Source organism: Fukomys damarensis, unplaced genomic scaffold, assembly GCF_012274545.1.
Source record: "Fukomys damarensis isolate Sample0158 unplaced genomic scaffold, DMR_v1.0_HiC HiC_scaffold_2, whole genome shotgun sequence".
NCBI classification, from domain to species: domain Eukaryota; kingdom Metazoa; phylum Chordata; class Mammalia; order Rodentia; family Bathyergidae; genus Fukomys; species Fukomys damarensis.
The window spans coordinates 60,447,302-60,463,347 of record NW_022900914.1 but is presented as its reverse complement, the minus strand read 5'-3'; the positions used below and the strand labels follow the sequence as shown (position 1 = coordinate 60,463,347).

Genomic DNA, 16,046 nt, shown 5'->3' with positions numbered 1-16,046 from the left:
AGAGAAGCTGGGGTTGGGGAAAAGACCTCTTTTTAGGTCTTGATATGGGTGAGGGGTCTTCAGAGGGGAGCAGAAATTCTTCTGCTGGGGCTGCCAACCTCAGGGGAGGTGAGCCTGGGGCAGCTGGGTCCGCCCATCTTCCATCCTCTTTGTGGCCACCACTTCCATATAGATGTAAATATCAGAAAGGTAGAGAGAGAGCAAAACAGGTTGATTTGGGTGGAGAAATCCAGAGTAGTGAAGTGGGTATGATCTGGGAGTTTGTCATCTGTATTCATTCATTCATTCAACAACCCTATATGGAACTCTTTCACCACAGAATCATGAACCAATGAGTCAGAAACCACAGATGAATAAGTCAGGCTCACTAGGATTTTACCGAGACTGAAAGATGTGTAACTAAATATAAACCTTCCAACTCTACCGGTTATGTGAATAAAACTCCTAGAGGAGCAAAGTAAAGTTGACTAGGTTGGGTCTAGATAGGGTCTTGTGGGATGCTGAAGAGGCTAGGGAGATGAGAGAAGGACTTTTCTGATGCCGACCAAAGCTAGGGTAAGTGCTAGCTAGACACTGTTGCGCTATATCACAGGGAGAAAGCCAGTGGTGGAGGAAATAATACTAAAGTCCACATGTTGGAGGGTACATGCTGTAGATCCCAGCCTCAGTCTTCCTTTACTCATTCTCTGTATAAATACTGAGTGCCCACTCTGTTCAGGCACTCTTTAGGTATAAGGATTCTGCAATGAACAAATAAGATAGAAAAAGAGGTTAAAATCTCTGTCATTGTATGCTTATGCTCTAGTGGGATACAGAAAGGAAATAAAATAAATGAACAAAGTACATCCACTTCTTCTTGTTTCCAGTAACATTCTAAGAAAACACTACAAACACTGAATTAATGAATATTGAAACTTTGCTCCTAGAGAAAATACAGAGTTATGTTCCTTGAGCCTCTGATCATGACATTTTGCTCAGTGGTTAACCTAGGACTTTGCTTTATTTGTGTATCTGTTTAGACACTTTGTTTAATATGTATCATTGTTGCATTAACATTGAATTTGCTACATGTCTGAATGAAGCTAACCTAAAGGCACATAACATCTTTTTTTCACTTAGAAACACTTGTATACACAGCACCTGGGCACTAGGCTTGGTGCCATTTTCAACAGCAAAGTCGCAAACATAAAGCTCAAACACTCAGCAAAAGAAAAGGGGAAAGGGGAGGCATAAAATAGACCGCAGAGAAAACATCTAATTACAGTATAGGAACTGAGGAAAAAAGGCCAGACTCCACTTTGTTCACCCTTCACGGCTAAAGTGTGCATTGGGCAACTCAAAATTTTCACTACTCTGCATATGTCTGGGTCCCATCAGGCTGACCCTGAGAGTGGAGTTGCCCCCAAAATAGGGACATGGGAGTTACCATATGGGAGTGCCCTCGACCAGAGATGGGTACAGTTGGGATTCCAGAGAAAGATGCATTAACCACCAAAGGTGATAGATCCAAAATGTTAATTGGTAGAGTGCTGCAGTGTGTCACTGGGTGGACAGGGAGAGAAAACAATGTCCTGCCTAGCAGCGTCTGCAGCAAGAGGCTCAGAGTGTGGCATTTATGCCTGCTTGTGTAAGGAATTTGGCTCAGGGCTGGGGCTAGTTTCTTTCAGTGTTTTGGGCAACAGCCTGCCTGAACACCTGTACCCGGGACTGGGAATGTTCAAGGCTCCGGCTTAGGTTCAAGTCTACAGTTATCAGGGTACTTTGTGTTCTTGGTTAGGACAAGAGAAAAAGTTGGAAGAAGGTTCTGGAAGACTGTACAGTTTGCAAATAACTAAAAAAGTTCTGCATTTGCTGCTTTCAGGGTTGCAAATAAATTTTAGCAAGTAGGCACATTCTCAAATACAGAATCTGCAAGCAATGAGAATTGACTGTATGTAGCGTACTACAGTGCCAAGTTACAAAGGACAATGAAACCTCCTTGAGAAGCTGTCTGAGCTGTTGTGTGGTTTGGGGACCTGTGCTGTGGGTATCTGGTTCCGCTCCCAAAGAAACAGCATCAGTGTTTGCTATGCCATTGTTGACTGTTGGTGAATACCTCATTTGCCTCCGTGGGTCTGCACCAACCAGAAAGCCTTTGATGGGAACAGCAAGCCCTTTACACACCTTTCTATCCACATCTCTGATTTTGTTTTCCTTTCAAATCCATGAATAAAGAAGCACCTCATAGGGAGAATGATAACTGTATTAGCATTTTGCAGAGCAGTCCTACTGAACGTCACAACAACCTTACAAAGAAAGTCAAAGGTAATTTTTACCTTACAAATGGAAAACAAAAACCCTGAAGCTCAGACAGGCTTTAATTTGCAGTGATGATTCTGGAACATTTAGATGATCTCTTTGAAGCCTAGGCTGAAGGGCGGTGTAGGACAGTGAGTGTCCCACCTCAGACTGGTTGCTATCTTGTTGGGTTAAGCAACATTGATTTCAATATGATCTAAGGTTTCATATGATTTAAGGAATACAATCAATCCTTTTCTGACTCCACTCAGAAGATTTATTCTTTCATTATTAATTCAACAAATATTTACTGAGAACCTTCTAGGTTCCAGTGACCAGTCTAGGTTCTAAAGCTACAGCAGTGAAGAAAACGAATATATATCCTTGCTTATGGAACTTATATTTTAGTGACAAGTGACAACAAACAAGACTATTAAGTAAAAACCATAGCACACTATAGCAGCTGCCTCTTAGGGTTATCTATAACTGAACATAGTTTGATCTAGAGCTATGGAACACAGAAGACTGTCTCGGGTCCTCAGGCTGCCCCTCGCCGACTAAGTGACCATGGTTTCCATCATCCCATCTATGATCCTAATGTGTACAGGCTAAGGAAGTTAGGGACAGGTGTAACCAACATGTTCACAATTCCTTTTTAACTATTATGAAATATTTCAGGTACACAAAAATAAAGGAAAACATAATGTATACTTATGCTCCCCCTACCAACTTTAAGATATGCAACTACAAATTCAGAATGGATTGGTAATGTGTCAACTTGGCTAGGCTTAAATACATTCCCCAGAACTCCTTTCCCTAAATACTTCTGCCTCAGGGAGCCACAAGGAATTTTTTTCTGAGATTTGGAGGGCAGAGGTGATGCAACGGCCATATTAATTTTTCATGTGAAGGGCAGTTCAGGTGCTTTTATTGCTTGTTCTTGCTTCTCTGCTCACCTTATTGGTGGGGCAGCATCCAGGCCTACAGTTTGCTCACCCTTGCCCTGCTCTTGCCTTCAGTTTCTATGACTGCTGAGCCAGGTGTGTGTAGAACTCTGTGACAAAAGGCACCAGCTGCTTTTGTGGAGCACCCAGTGTTGAAGTGAGAGGAAGTGAGTGATTGACACAGCTTCCCACCCAGCCCGTGGGTTTCTCTGTGCGTTCCACCTCGTCCTCATTCTTCCTCACTTCACATCTTCCCTTCCTGCCTGCCTGCTCCGAGGACTTCAAGCTCCAGCGTCAAAGAAGACAACGGCATTCCAGAAACTGTTTAACCAACTGCTATAATGGCATAAATAAGGTCAAATCTTACAACAAAGAAATAAAGAGACGGATGGATGGATTGCCTGATAGATCAATAATCATCTAGTGCTTTTGCATCTCTGGCTGATAGACGCTGTGTGAGTCAGGGTCCCATTGCTGGGACTAAATTCCTGACATACATAACTTACAGGAGGAGATGGTTTACCTGGCTCATGATTTCAGCAAAGTCAGTCCATGATCACCCGGCTCCAAAGCAGAAACACGGGGATGGAAGGGCATGATGAAGCAAAGCTTATTAGGGGCTTCACGGCAGCTGGGAGGGAGAGCAGGAAAATAGTGCCACTGAGGAAGAAGCCAGAGATCAAATATATAACCTAAGGTCACACCTCTATGATCCACCCAGACACACCCTAAAGTGTGCTCCACTAATCCCCTGGACAGCTCCCAAGATAACCAAGTTGGTAATCCAATTTAACTGTCACATATCCTATGTGCTTTCACCTGATTACATCCACCTCCATTTCCTGCCCAGGGGTAAAGGACTAAAATTTAGTATTTCTCATTCCTATCTTTACTATACATGTGTATATTCATAAAGTATACACAGTATTGACTAGTGTGATCTCATTGTTAACTTTCATGCTTAATAAACAGTAAACCTGAGCCCCCTATGCCTCAATTATTGATTCTCAGATCCTTCTAGTGCTACAAAGTGTTTTCTTTTTTGAGCATTTTTACATGTAGGTAAGCAATTTAAGTTTTATTGACCTCCCAGTGTTTTAGAAAGTTAAATTTAAAGTCACACCTCTCTTAAATTTGATGTATTATATACAGATCATGAGAATGTGAGTATGAAGAAATACAAATTAGTCCATGCCCAAAAAGATGTACTAGAGGGCCAGGAATTTAGCTCAGTGGCTCTGTGCCTGCCTCACAAGCACAAGGTCCTGAGTTCAACTCCCCGTGCAGCCAAAAAAAAAAGATGCACTAGCATACCAAATCATCTTCATAAATACATAAGAAATTCTTGTGAAGATAAAGAGGACCATCTTGTTCTGAGGTACTTCCAAAGTAATTTAAGGCACAAAAATGCACACCCCAACGTGAATACATGCATTCTGGGTTTTGTGCCTCTGACACACCCTGTCAGAGATGATCAGATTTCGCAACTGTGGTAAAACTAAATGTAATGAATGAGATTCTATTTCTCAGGTGAAAAAGCACAGACCTATATGCATCATGTAGATAACTTCTCCAAAATATGGAGAATACAAATAAATACAAGCACTTTGTTTTAAAAAGTAAACCCAAAATATTGGTGTAAATCCAAAAGGTTTAAATGATTCCATTTTGGACAATTCGGTTAAGAACCTATACAAGTTTGTTTCCTGATCAATCCTCTGATCTGCCTAGAAAGCGGGGAGGGGAGGGCTAAAGGAAGAAAGACAGTAGAGACAAAATTGTGACGTACATGGGGGGCTGGGAGGTCAGTGCCACAGTTGGCAAAGACAAAGGACACTTGAACCTAGCCATTATTTATTGGTTTCACACAATAATTGGAGGGAGCATCCAGTGACTCAGAGGGCTATGGTAATCTTAAATTGATGAGAGTCTTATGTTGATGAGGATGGTGAGAAAGGGCAAAGCTTTCTTACAATAGTAGGTGGGGCAAGATAGCACCCTAATAAGGAATCTGTTCTTACCCCATGTGAAACCTTTCCTTTTTTTAAATTACTACTCGATTCTCAAAAAACCAGGATGTCTTCAGAAGATGTAATCTTGCCCTTGGGTGTCACAGCATCACGGGACCACAGAGGCCTCACTTGTGACTGGAGGTACATGGAGTTATATTTCCGCATACCATAGCTGGCTCTCAGGCAAGGTCATAAGGCCTCAGACAGCCTTAATCAATCTAATTATGAAATTATTTTCCCCCAAAATGACATAGAATGGCTCTCAACAGTTCCCAGGAACTAACATATCACTTGTCTCTATGAAGGAAAATGAATTCTAAAAATTAGCACAGATTTTCAGTATGTCAAATCTCACTATTATATAAAAACCTAGAGAGACACATAATATCCAGTATCTTTAAAAGATAAGCTAAAAATTATTTGTTGTAATCAATTTTACTAATGTTGGACAGGTCTGTTTAATATCTACACAAGGAAAATACACCCACTCTATAATTTCTTATAAAAAAGCAAGTAAGGAGTAGATGCAGGAAATGTAGAAGGGGAAAGAGAATTCAAAAAGTCCTTATTTCAGTAACTTTCACTTCAGAATCATCGAAAAGCAACCACTTCTTATACTCTGTTAAACTTTGTACTGTACAGGAAATTTTGTTCTCAAATTCACAAAGTGTTTTCTGCAGTTATCTCTAGGGTCCCAAAGGAACACATCCACTTTCAAACCTTTCTGTCTGCTAATGTTCCCATACAGGATTTGCAGTATCCTTCCTCTCTTGTTCCTAAGCCCTGAGAGCCTTACCATGACTACTGCCAGTGATGTCCCCAAAGATCACTAGCACTAGGCCAAAAGAGCTGCCTCCTAAGCTTCTGGCTCACTCAAACACATACCAAAGGCAAGCTGGACCAAGTTGACATCTCCAGAGATGTCAGAGAGCTCCTTTCTTCAGTGCCCAATACCACACATCTTCACCTCATGCCAGAGCAGTCCCGCTCATACTCAGGATCCTCAAATAGTCTCATTAAATCAGAACTTTACAAACAATATCCCCCTTCCCAAGAACCAAACCAAACTAACACTAACACTCATCACCACATAGAGGCAACCTTGCAAGGACAGTGCCTTCTTGATCCATTCAGCCAAATATCATTTATGCACATTTACACCTTAACATTAGAGGCATCCAGAGAGACAGAGGAAGGCCTTCAGGGTGTGACAGTGCTCAGCAACCTCACATTTCCAGCCAGGGCTCTTCATGCTACATATGACAGTAATGTCTACATCTTCCCCAAAAATGATGTGTGAAAACTAGCTCCATCTTTAGGAAACATTAACAGCCTATTAAGTCCATGAAACTGTATGCACCAAAGTTTCATTCATTCAACACAGATTGCATTCCAACCAAGTTTCCCAGCCTAATCGAGGTACTGGGAATCCCTTGCTGAGTAAAACCAATCCTTGTAAGGTTTCCATTCCAGACCTCCATGCGGCCTTTTCATATGCCTTGGGGCTTCCATTTACCATGTGGCCACAGGGAAGTCATACTTCTTTTATGAGCCCAGAGGCTTACTGTTCCAAGAATGAGTAGCACACAGGTGGAAACTACCTACTCGTTTATGACCTAGGCTTAGAAGTCATTCAGAATCATTTCCTCTAAAATATTGATTGAACTAATCGCATTTTCTCTCAGTTTCAAAGGAATAGGATACAGGCCCCGCTTCTAGATGGGAGATGTGTCAAAGCATCAATGGTAGTGTTGCTTCACAGTTAGTCTTCACGATATCACAAAGCATATGTCACTACCCCCATTTTATAGATGACAAAAGTCAGGTTTATAAAGGTCAAGGAATTTACCACAAACTAGTAAAGTCTGAGCTAGATATCTTTGCATGTTCCTGAGTTCAGGGCCTCTCAACCTAAACTGTAAAACCAGTAGACCACACCCTCCCACCTGAGGTGAAGTGGGTACAGGAGCCTAACACTGCTGGAACAGAGGGCAGGGACCTACTCTTCTTCATGGCTAATCTTTTCCTATGGGCCACTTCTCAGGACCCCTGGCTCGGCTTCCTGTTCTTGGACTTTCATGGTTTCTAATGGTTTCAATCCTGGGTTTTACTTCTGAGTTTTAACTGTCAGTTTGCTTTCAAGGATTTTGCCCTTGTTATTCCTCTGCCTTTTACAGGCCAGGCTGACTATGGATCTGTATCCCCAGTGTGGGCGTTGACCCACTTGGGTCTATGCTGGGTGGCCTATAGCTAGAAGGATTTGGGCAGCCTGAGATGTTCAGTAGCCATGACACCTGTATAAGGAGAGTTATCAGTGACAGCTGGGCCGTACTTCACTGAGGTCTCTGAGGAGGTGGGATGACCAGGGGTCAAGAGCATCCCAGGACAATACATTGCTTTCTTAGGACCTTCCCTTGCAAGTGACAGGACTCACCCAAAGCTCAAAGGAAGTATGTGGTAGGGATAGTTACATAACACAGGAGGGGCAGCAATGAAGCTGGACCCAGAGCTTGATACAATGCTGCTGATATCTTTCTTCCCTTCCCTTATTGTTGTATACCAGCTTACATTCTTCTTAGTCCTGATGATCTTCTCTTCCACACAAAGAGGAAAATAAGAGCAACAGCTTCTGAGCCATGCACTCTATCAGAACAGGATTATTACATTTCCCTGATTCAGGGTTGAAAACTATCAGCTAAGGGTTTTGATGGACTTTTGAGTCAGATACTCACCCCTGGACCAATCAGCTGCCACCAGAGAAGAGCCAGTGTCCCTGACTTGACCTCTTGAACCCTTCCTTTTTATACCTGAGTCTTTCCCATGAGTCAGCCACCCAACGCTATATGTACCTCATTATGAATGACCCAAATTCATGGGTGTCCTGAAGCAGGGACCACTGGCCATGGGTGACAACATCATTCTAACTCTTAAGGGATTTTTTACAATTTCTCAGTTCACACTGTGATCATTTTCCTGGCAACATTTTGAATGGCACTAGTGGTCCTATGACCATTACCCCCTCAGACCCATACCTGAATGTCTGTTCCACTCCATCATTTCAGCAGGAGCCCATTAGTACAATGAGGAGACAGAGTCCACAACATGTTCAGGGAGGTAGAGCTTGCTATCTGTTACTACTTTGGGATATTTCCACTTGGCAGCACACTAGCAGAGACCCCAAAATGTCTGCTTATTTGGGTCCAAAGAGCAGAGAGGAACTTGCTGCCTACATTCATGAGTTTGATCTATGAGCAGCTGTTTTGTTGCTGTGGCTGCCTCACTTTCCCAGCATGGAATGAAGCTCGATGGGGTTGAAAATGGCACTTTCTCTGGGGCTCAGCTGGGTCCAGAGAGGTCTTGGCAGACTTGGGCACAAAGATGACTAGAGCTGGTTCTGAGGACACCAAAGACACCTACAGTAGGAGGTAACTGAGCTCTTCAGATCCTCAGTCAGGACAGTGGGAAGATGAGACACAGGTCAGGCAGGTCAGGTGAACTTCAGAGACCCTGGAAAGGACCAGGGCTCAAGGCTAAGTTTGTTCCTCCTTTTTTCTGCCCCTGTCATCAATGTCTTGGTGTGAGTTTTCTAAGTGGGTTAGAAATCAATCGAACACCTGAAACCACTGTTTGAGGCTTGTCTCTCTCAGGCCCAATTCTGGCATTATTCCCTTTTCATTGTATCTTCCTCCACTCCTTTCTCCTCTCTTCTTTCCTCCTCCTCCTCCTCTTCTTCCTCCTTCCCTTCCCCCCTCCTCCTTTTCTTTCTCCTTTTCCTTCTCCATGCTCATCTATGCCATTTATTTTCCCTTCCTCTTCCTTCCTTCTATCCTACTCACCTTTCTCCTTTGGTTTCTTCTAAAGCTACCAATAGCACTCAAAGAAGTTATCATTCTGCCTTGCAGGCACAAAATGCTGCTGCCTCCTTGCAATCCCAAGCGCAAAAAAAAAAAAAAAAAAAAAAAAATCTTTCCCAACACCTTCTCTGAACTTGGAGGCGAGAATTGGCAGTGGATGTGAAGGTATTTGAAGGAAGTGGTCAGAGCAGTTGTTGGCCGGAGCTAAGGCCCGAGACTGGGAAGCAGTCTTCTAAGTATGAAGGTGGGCGAGTCCTTCCCTGACACATGGTCTGATGTTGCTGGATCCCCTCTTAGGCTCCATAAGTGTATTACCGAGGAGGTGGCCCTTGCTGTGATGTCACTGAGCTGTTAAACCCTCAACCTTCAGCTGGACTTATTGTTTATTTATTTTTGTGGTGTTGGGCATTGAACCTAAGGACTTGTGCGTGCTAACCACTGATGTATAACCCCAGCCCCTGGACTTACTGTTATGTGAGAAAATGATCAATTGTTTGGCTGGGTGTGCTCTTACACTGAAGACACTCTAACAGATATACTGATCTGGATTAAAAGTAATCTGATACAACTGGAATTTGTCAGTTGTATCCCTAAAATTATAACTTCAAAATTAATTATGAATGCAAATGTTTTCTGGAATGAGAAAGAAAATCACAACAAATTTATGTTTTAAAAAACTGAAAAATGTCACAAATGTCACTAAAGCCAGAAAAAAATAGAATATTTTTATCATTCATCAAATATTTCTTTATATTATTTTCCCCTACCATTTCTGTGTGCATGGCCTTTCATCCTATCTACATATGACCGATATCTTGCCTTGCCCTTTACTTACAGAAAGGATAGGAATGTGAAGCAGGATGCTATCCTAGCATGATTGATTGAAATGTTTCTCATTACTTAGATTTGAAATTCATAAAACATGACTCCACACAGAGATTAACTTGCTGTTTGCAATATTGCTACAGGTTTGTACTTTACAAACTCAGGACTCTGGTATGTTTCCAAAAAAGTAAAAACTAGCTATACTGCATTTATAATGGTCTGCACTACATTATTGTGTATGTTCCTGAAAGAAGAGACTCCTTTTGATGAGGCACTGATGAGAATTGGATCTTCTACCTACGATTGTCCATCTCTGATCACTGGAAGAGTAGTCATAGATTAGATTCTGGTTCTGTACATTTCAACCCTTGTTTTTCTTCCACCTACCAGGAAGTTTCAAGGTCAAGGCAGAGAGAGACAATCTTTACCATACAGTCTTTAGCCCTGCAGCTTTGTGTTATAAATCTGGGAGAGTTGGGCAACAGAAGTATTTTTGGAAGCTGTTCCTTCTCTGGGGAGTCGCCATAGCTTAAATAAACATGGGAACCAATACAACTCCACAAATATAGTCCTCCAAACCCCAACTAAATGTAGCTGCAATTCAATTTCAATTTAGCCAGCACCCTAAAATGCCTTCAGCCAGTTTGGTAACATTCAACATAATGAAAAATATGATTGAGAGTAAGAAAAAGCAAATGCCTTAACAGGTTTTAATTAAAATGTTTTACCTTTCAAAATAAAAGATAACAAAAGATAGAGAGAGAGAGAGAGATCTTTTGCAAAAGGGAAGGAGATCAAGTGATGGAGGAATGAGGGAGGAAAGAGGAGCAGAGGACAAAAAAAGAATTAAGATGTGTTATGTACATTTACCAACTTGCTGTGATGAATGTAATCATTATACATTGCAAACAGGTACTGATAGAAATAAAATTAAAAACTGTCTTATTTTTGTTATGGCATAATATAAATAATCATGTTGAATTAGGACAAAAGAAATAAAGATGTGTAAAGAAAACAAGAAAATTATAATTTTTAAATCCTACTTTTAAGAAAACTGCAGCTTCCAGACGCAATCTAAATTATCCAAGGCAACCATATCTTAGGCCTCTTTTCCCCTAGACTTCTAACTCCCAATAGTCCTAAGGATACAATGAGTCTATAAATTGGGCCCATGCTTTCCTTTCCAAATTCTCTAATCCTCTAGACCTCCACCCTCAAGGAAAGAGCAATATTAGTTGTGCGGCATTCATCTAAACTTTAAATACATGCAAATGATTTGCATCCTAACACATCCTAGCACACTAACAGGTGTTCTGACAGGAGTAAGAATCCTATTAAGAATTCTAGACTTAGGGCTGGGGATTTAGTCCAGTGGTGCTGCTGCCTCCTTGCAAGCACAAGAACCTGAGTTGGATCCCAGAACAACAACAACAAAAAAAATTCCAGATCTGTCTTCAGAATACCCCCCCCATACTGTCCTTTGTGAGGATGTGCTTCTTTGATTCTGCTTAATAAATCTGCCTGTGCCTCTTACTGATGCATGAAATGCTTTTCTGTGATGAGAGTTGATGAAACTAATTTTTTGTGGGTGTATGAGTTGAGGTCCTCATCTCTGAGGAGACCTCCTTGGACCTCATCCAGTGACGGTATGATCCTATTGATAGGACCCTGCCAGCACCAGAGTTTGATGTCCTAAAACTTAGCTTTATCTTAATGGTAAATAACCTCTGGATCTGGAGGGATCTTATGTTAAATCTCCATATTAATATCAATGTGTCAAGGCCAAAATTTGTTTACAGTAAAAATTGTTTCTATGGCCCATAATGGCCTAAGACAATGAATTTTTTTTCTCAAGTATGGATTAGATCACTGTATGTTTTTGTTCATTTCCAGTTGAAACTTTGGAAGTGCTTAGATCATATTATACAAAAAATACAGATGTGCAAACCCTAGAATCACACACAGGGTGACAACGCTCACACTGAGTTCCACAGGAACTGAGATCCATGAAGGAAACAACAGAGCTACATCTCCCACTTCATCAGTGCAGGCCTCTTTTTCACGATGCCATGAGGAGGAAGGGCAGACAGAATCCTGCACCATATGCTATTTCCTTCTCCTTTTCCCTCTCTTTCTCCTTTCAGTATGTGGAATTAAGTGAAACTATTCGCCATATGATGAAACATAACTATATTATATGCAACCCATATAATTTTTGAAAATTAGAATATAATTTACATTATGCATCAAAAGCCCTAAAAATATATGCACTCCTCTAAAAATTAAATTTCCAGGGATTTATCCTAACAAAATCATATCATTGATGAACACATGGATTGTTTCCAGTTTGGGAATCATTATGAATAAACAAGTTTGCATAGATATGTGTTTTCATTTCTCTCAGTGAATATCTAAAGGGTGGAATCATGTATAAATATGTTTAATTTTAAAAGTAACTGCCAGACTATTTTTTCAAACTAGGTGTATCATTTTTCATTCCTACTGTGTTAGTCAGCTTCCCATTATTATAGCAAACGTGAGATACTCAATTTATAAAGAAAAAGGATTTGTTTGGCCCACAGATTGATTGTCTCCATTGCCTTTGAGCTTGTACCACGACAGTATATCGTGGCAGGAAAAATAGTAGAGCAGTGCCACTCACTTCATGGTCAGGAAGCAAAAAAGAGAGAAGGGAGCTGGGCATGGTGGTGCACACCTTTCATCCCAGCCCTCTGTGAGTCTGAGGCAGAAGGATGGCAAGTTTGAGCCCAGCCAGAGCAATTTAGTGACTTAGTGAGACCCTGTCTCAAAATAAAAAATAAGAGGGGCTAGATATGTCATTCCTTGCAAAGGCCCTGCATTTAACCTCCAGGACCACAAAGAGAAGAGAAGGAGGGACCCCCACTCTCCTCTTAAGGCAAATACCCAAATGACCTGTGAGTCCCACGAGGCTCCAGCTCTTCAAGCTCCCACACGCCTTCTGTGTCTCTCTCTGAAGCTCCCTTCCTCTCTGCTTCTCTGCTCCACAAGTCCTAGCCACTTTGGCTTCTCTGAGCTCAGATCTCTGTCTCCTGTGTTCTGTGAAACTGCTGGGTCCTGTTTGGGTTCTGCATCCCCGCAGTGATGCCCAGAAACTGTTTTGGGATAGGAATCTAGGACTGTTTGAGACACACCGCATTTGTTTCTCTTCTCACAGTTGTCACAGTCTTGCTGCTTTTTATCTGATACTTAAATCAGTTGTTTCTTAATTTTTTTTTGTTGTTCTTTTCAGTGTTCACAATGAGAAGACATTTTCCATGACAATTTATGCTTTGTAGATGAAAGTGGAAGATTTTCTCCTATTTTGAGCTTTAAAAACACCGTGCTCACCTCAGAAATACATATACTAAAATTGGAATGATACAGAGTAGATTAGCATGGCCTCTGTGCAAGGATGGCATGCAAATTCATGAAGCATTCCATATTTAAAATAAATGGATAGATAAAAACAAAAGCACTGAGAAAAGCTTTGGCCCAGTTTATGTTTGGTGACCACTCGTGAACCAACATAGGCAATGAAGACACACAAGAAAAAATAGTTGGAATATATGAAAATTTTTACCCAGTAAAAAAATGGAGCGGTCCTTTAGAAGAAAGGGGAAGGGTGTACAGCAGAAACAGAAGAAGCATGGGGTGTAACTGCTATTCTTGGGAAAAAGAACTCCAAGCCAGCCAACTGATAGAGTTGTGTGAGCCCCCATTGTCTACTAAGCTGTTCATTCCTTGGCAGTGTTTTCCAGCATCAAGGACAAGCAGAGATGGTCTGGGCTGGAGAGATTCAATATGTGTCACAGTTTCACCAAAAGAGATAGAAAGCAGTAAAAAGCAACTTTCTTATCTCCCTCTTCCTCCTGCCCTGCTCATCCATCCATCTTGCTGTGTGGAACAAGTTCTTTCCCATCTCTGAGTGGAACCTAGAGCTGGTTGCACTAGTTTTTTAGTCCATCCTTCCAGGGCTTCAAACATTTTAATCCCATGAATTTCAGTAATTAAAATATCCAATTCTGGCCAGGCATGGTGATGCAGTCTCAGATAGTTGAGAGCCTGAGGCAGGAAGATCACAAGTTCAAGACCAGCCTGGAGACTTAGTGAGACTCTATCTCATAATAAAGTTTAAATAGGGCCATATTATAACTCAATGGTAGAACCCTTGCCTAACATGCATGAGACCCTGGGTTCAATACATAGTATAATTATTATTATTAATAATAAAGCCTAGTTCTGTGCAATAGTCAAACCTAAGAATTCACAGGTAAAACTTAGCCTATCCATATGGGGTGTGCTGTGGAACAGGGTTAGCGTCTCTGCTTTGTCCCACCAAGGGCACCTCTTTGAACAACAACACACCCCCACCACCAGATGGCTAAATGGTTTCTGATCTCTGGATCGGGGGGAGAATGGCAGAGGCCATGGGAGAGGAGGTGACAGGTCTCAGGCCCCAGTGCTTCCTGCCATCCTGACTTTGGCATTAGTGTTCTCTCAAGATTTTCCTGCCTGCCTTGTTTTAGCTATATATTACCTTAACTGAGGTGCTGCGAAGCCAGACACACAGATCAAGAGACACTATCTGGAAAGGGCTTGACAGTTTTGTTCTGCTCACAGTTCCCTGCGGACAGCACAGTACATGCAGGGCCACTTGGTCCTGGAGGATGGGAAAGCAGTCCCAGAGCCAAGGGGGAGGGCAAGGGCCAAGCCCACCAGCACTGAAGGCCCGGGAGTTCACCAAGAGACCAGGACTAGAGGAACAATAGAAACCATCAAGGGAACAGGGGGTGAGTTTCCAGGACAGGAATCCTGAGGTCAGGGTGAGAGATTGGGGTTTTTATAAGGGAATGAAGACATGAGAAAGGATCTGAGTCGGCAAATGTAGATGTTTTAGAAATGTATTTTCCAGGGCATCCCGTTCCTCGTTAATCCTTAGGAACACCTGTACTGTGACTAAAGTGCTACAGCAAAGTTGGGAGTTGTCAAGGCCTCTTGTTTTGGCCTCAGAAAGGCCCTTTAGATTTAGATAAGGGAATCTGTGTGTTTTAACCTTTGGGGAAAAGTAACATTAGCTCAGGGAGGAACGGATGGATGTGGGGGTGGGTTTCAGGGTCTCATCATGCAGTTCAGGCTGGTTTTGAACTCTCAGCGATCCTTCTGCCTCAGCTTCCTGAGCTGGTGGGATTACAGACGTGCCCAGCTGGTTTTGTGTTAGTGTAATGTTTTATAACTTTCCAGTATGTGTTGGGCAGAAGTGTGTTGTCAAAGAAGCTTGGGTGCTGAGAATCGTAATCCTTTTGTAACCACAGAGAGGGCAAAGGCTTTCCAACATATCAGAGGAAAGGGCGGTGCAGGTGAACCCTTCAGGGGGACAAAGCAGGACGTTGGCTGGGGTGCACGCTTTAAAGGGCACTATAAAATCCAATCATCCAGATAAATAACAGTTAATATGCTATTTTCAGAATACATGAAAATGTTTACATTGGCTGTGCAACATCCCATTGTCGAAGACTCCAGTATGACGCAGCAGGGCACCTGTGCTATGCAACAACGGCTTCCGGCTCTGGAACCCTTCAGCTGGGCTTGTAGAAACCAGGGTAGGAGGTGAGGCGTGGAGCAGGGACAGGGGCAAAGAAACAGCACGAAGTCCAAGATGCCCACCCAGAGGAGCGCTAGAGGGATATGTGGGGAATGGTGGTGGCGATGAGGCTGAAGGCAGGGACCAGTCCTTGTAGGGTCTCCAGGATTGTCAGCGGGGAGGCGCTTGCCCAGCTTTGTTTCTTACACAGCAGTTGGGGGACAGCTCACAGAGGTCAGGTCTGAAGACAGGTAAGACCCTCCAGAGGCTAGCCCATTATTTAAGTGAAGGACTACAGAATCCACTTAGGTGTAGTTGGGTTCCCAAGGGCGACGTCCAGACCTCAGCTTCCCCACTGTCACTTCCAGGGTGGGGCACCACCGAGGTCGCTGTGCCCCCGCAGGGCTCCATTCCGGGGGCCAGGTCAGGGGAGTGCGGAGCACGTGCCAGGATTCAGGCTGGGGACAGGGATGAGCCGGGCGGGGCGGGTCCCTCGGGTGCCCTGACCTGCTCTCCGCCCAATCGCCGCGGG

At 42.7% G+C, this 16,046-nt stretch overlaps 1 protein-coding gene and 1 non-coding gene across 4 annotated transcripts in view; both read left to right on the top strand.

The window, feature by feature from the left end:
* Positions 1 to 13,273: 13,273 nt before the first annotated feature.
* Positions 13,274 to 13,380, top strand: LOC117286745. Its single transcript, XR_004517865.1, has one exon. It is a non-coding gene; the product is annotated as a U6 spliceosomal RNA (small nuclear RNA).
* Positions 13,381 to 15,425: 2,045 nt separating this feature from the next.
* Reep1 (receptor accessory protein 1) overlaps positions 15,426 to 16,046 on the top strand; it is a 104,169-nt gene continuing 103,548 nt past the window's right edge. For all 3 annotated transcript variants that reach the window (XM_033765253.1, XM_033765252.1, XM_033765251.1), the window contains exon 1: positions 15,426 to 15,540. In XM_033765253.1, the coding sequence (XP_033621144.1) occupies positions 15,455 to 15,540 (86 nt within the window). In that variant the 5' untranslated portion in view covers positions 15,426 to 15,454. The remainder of the gene's footprint in view (positions 15,541 to 16,046) is intronic.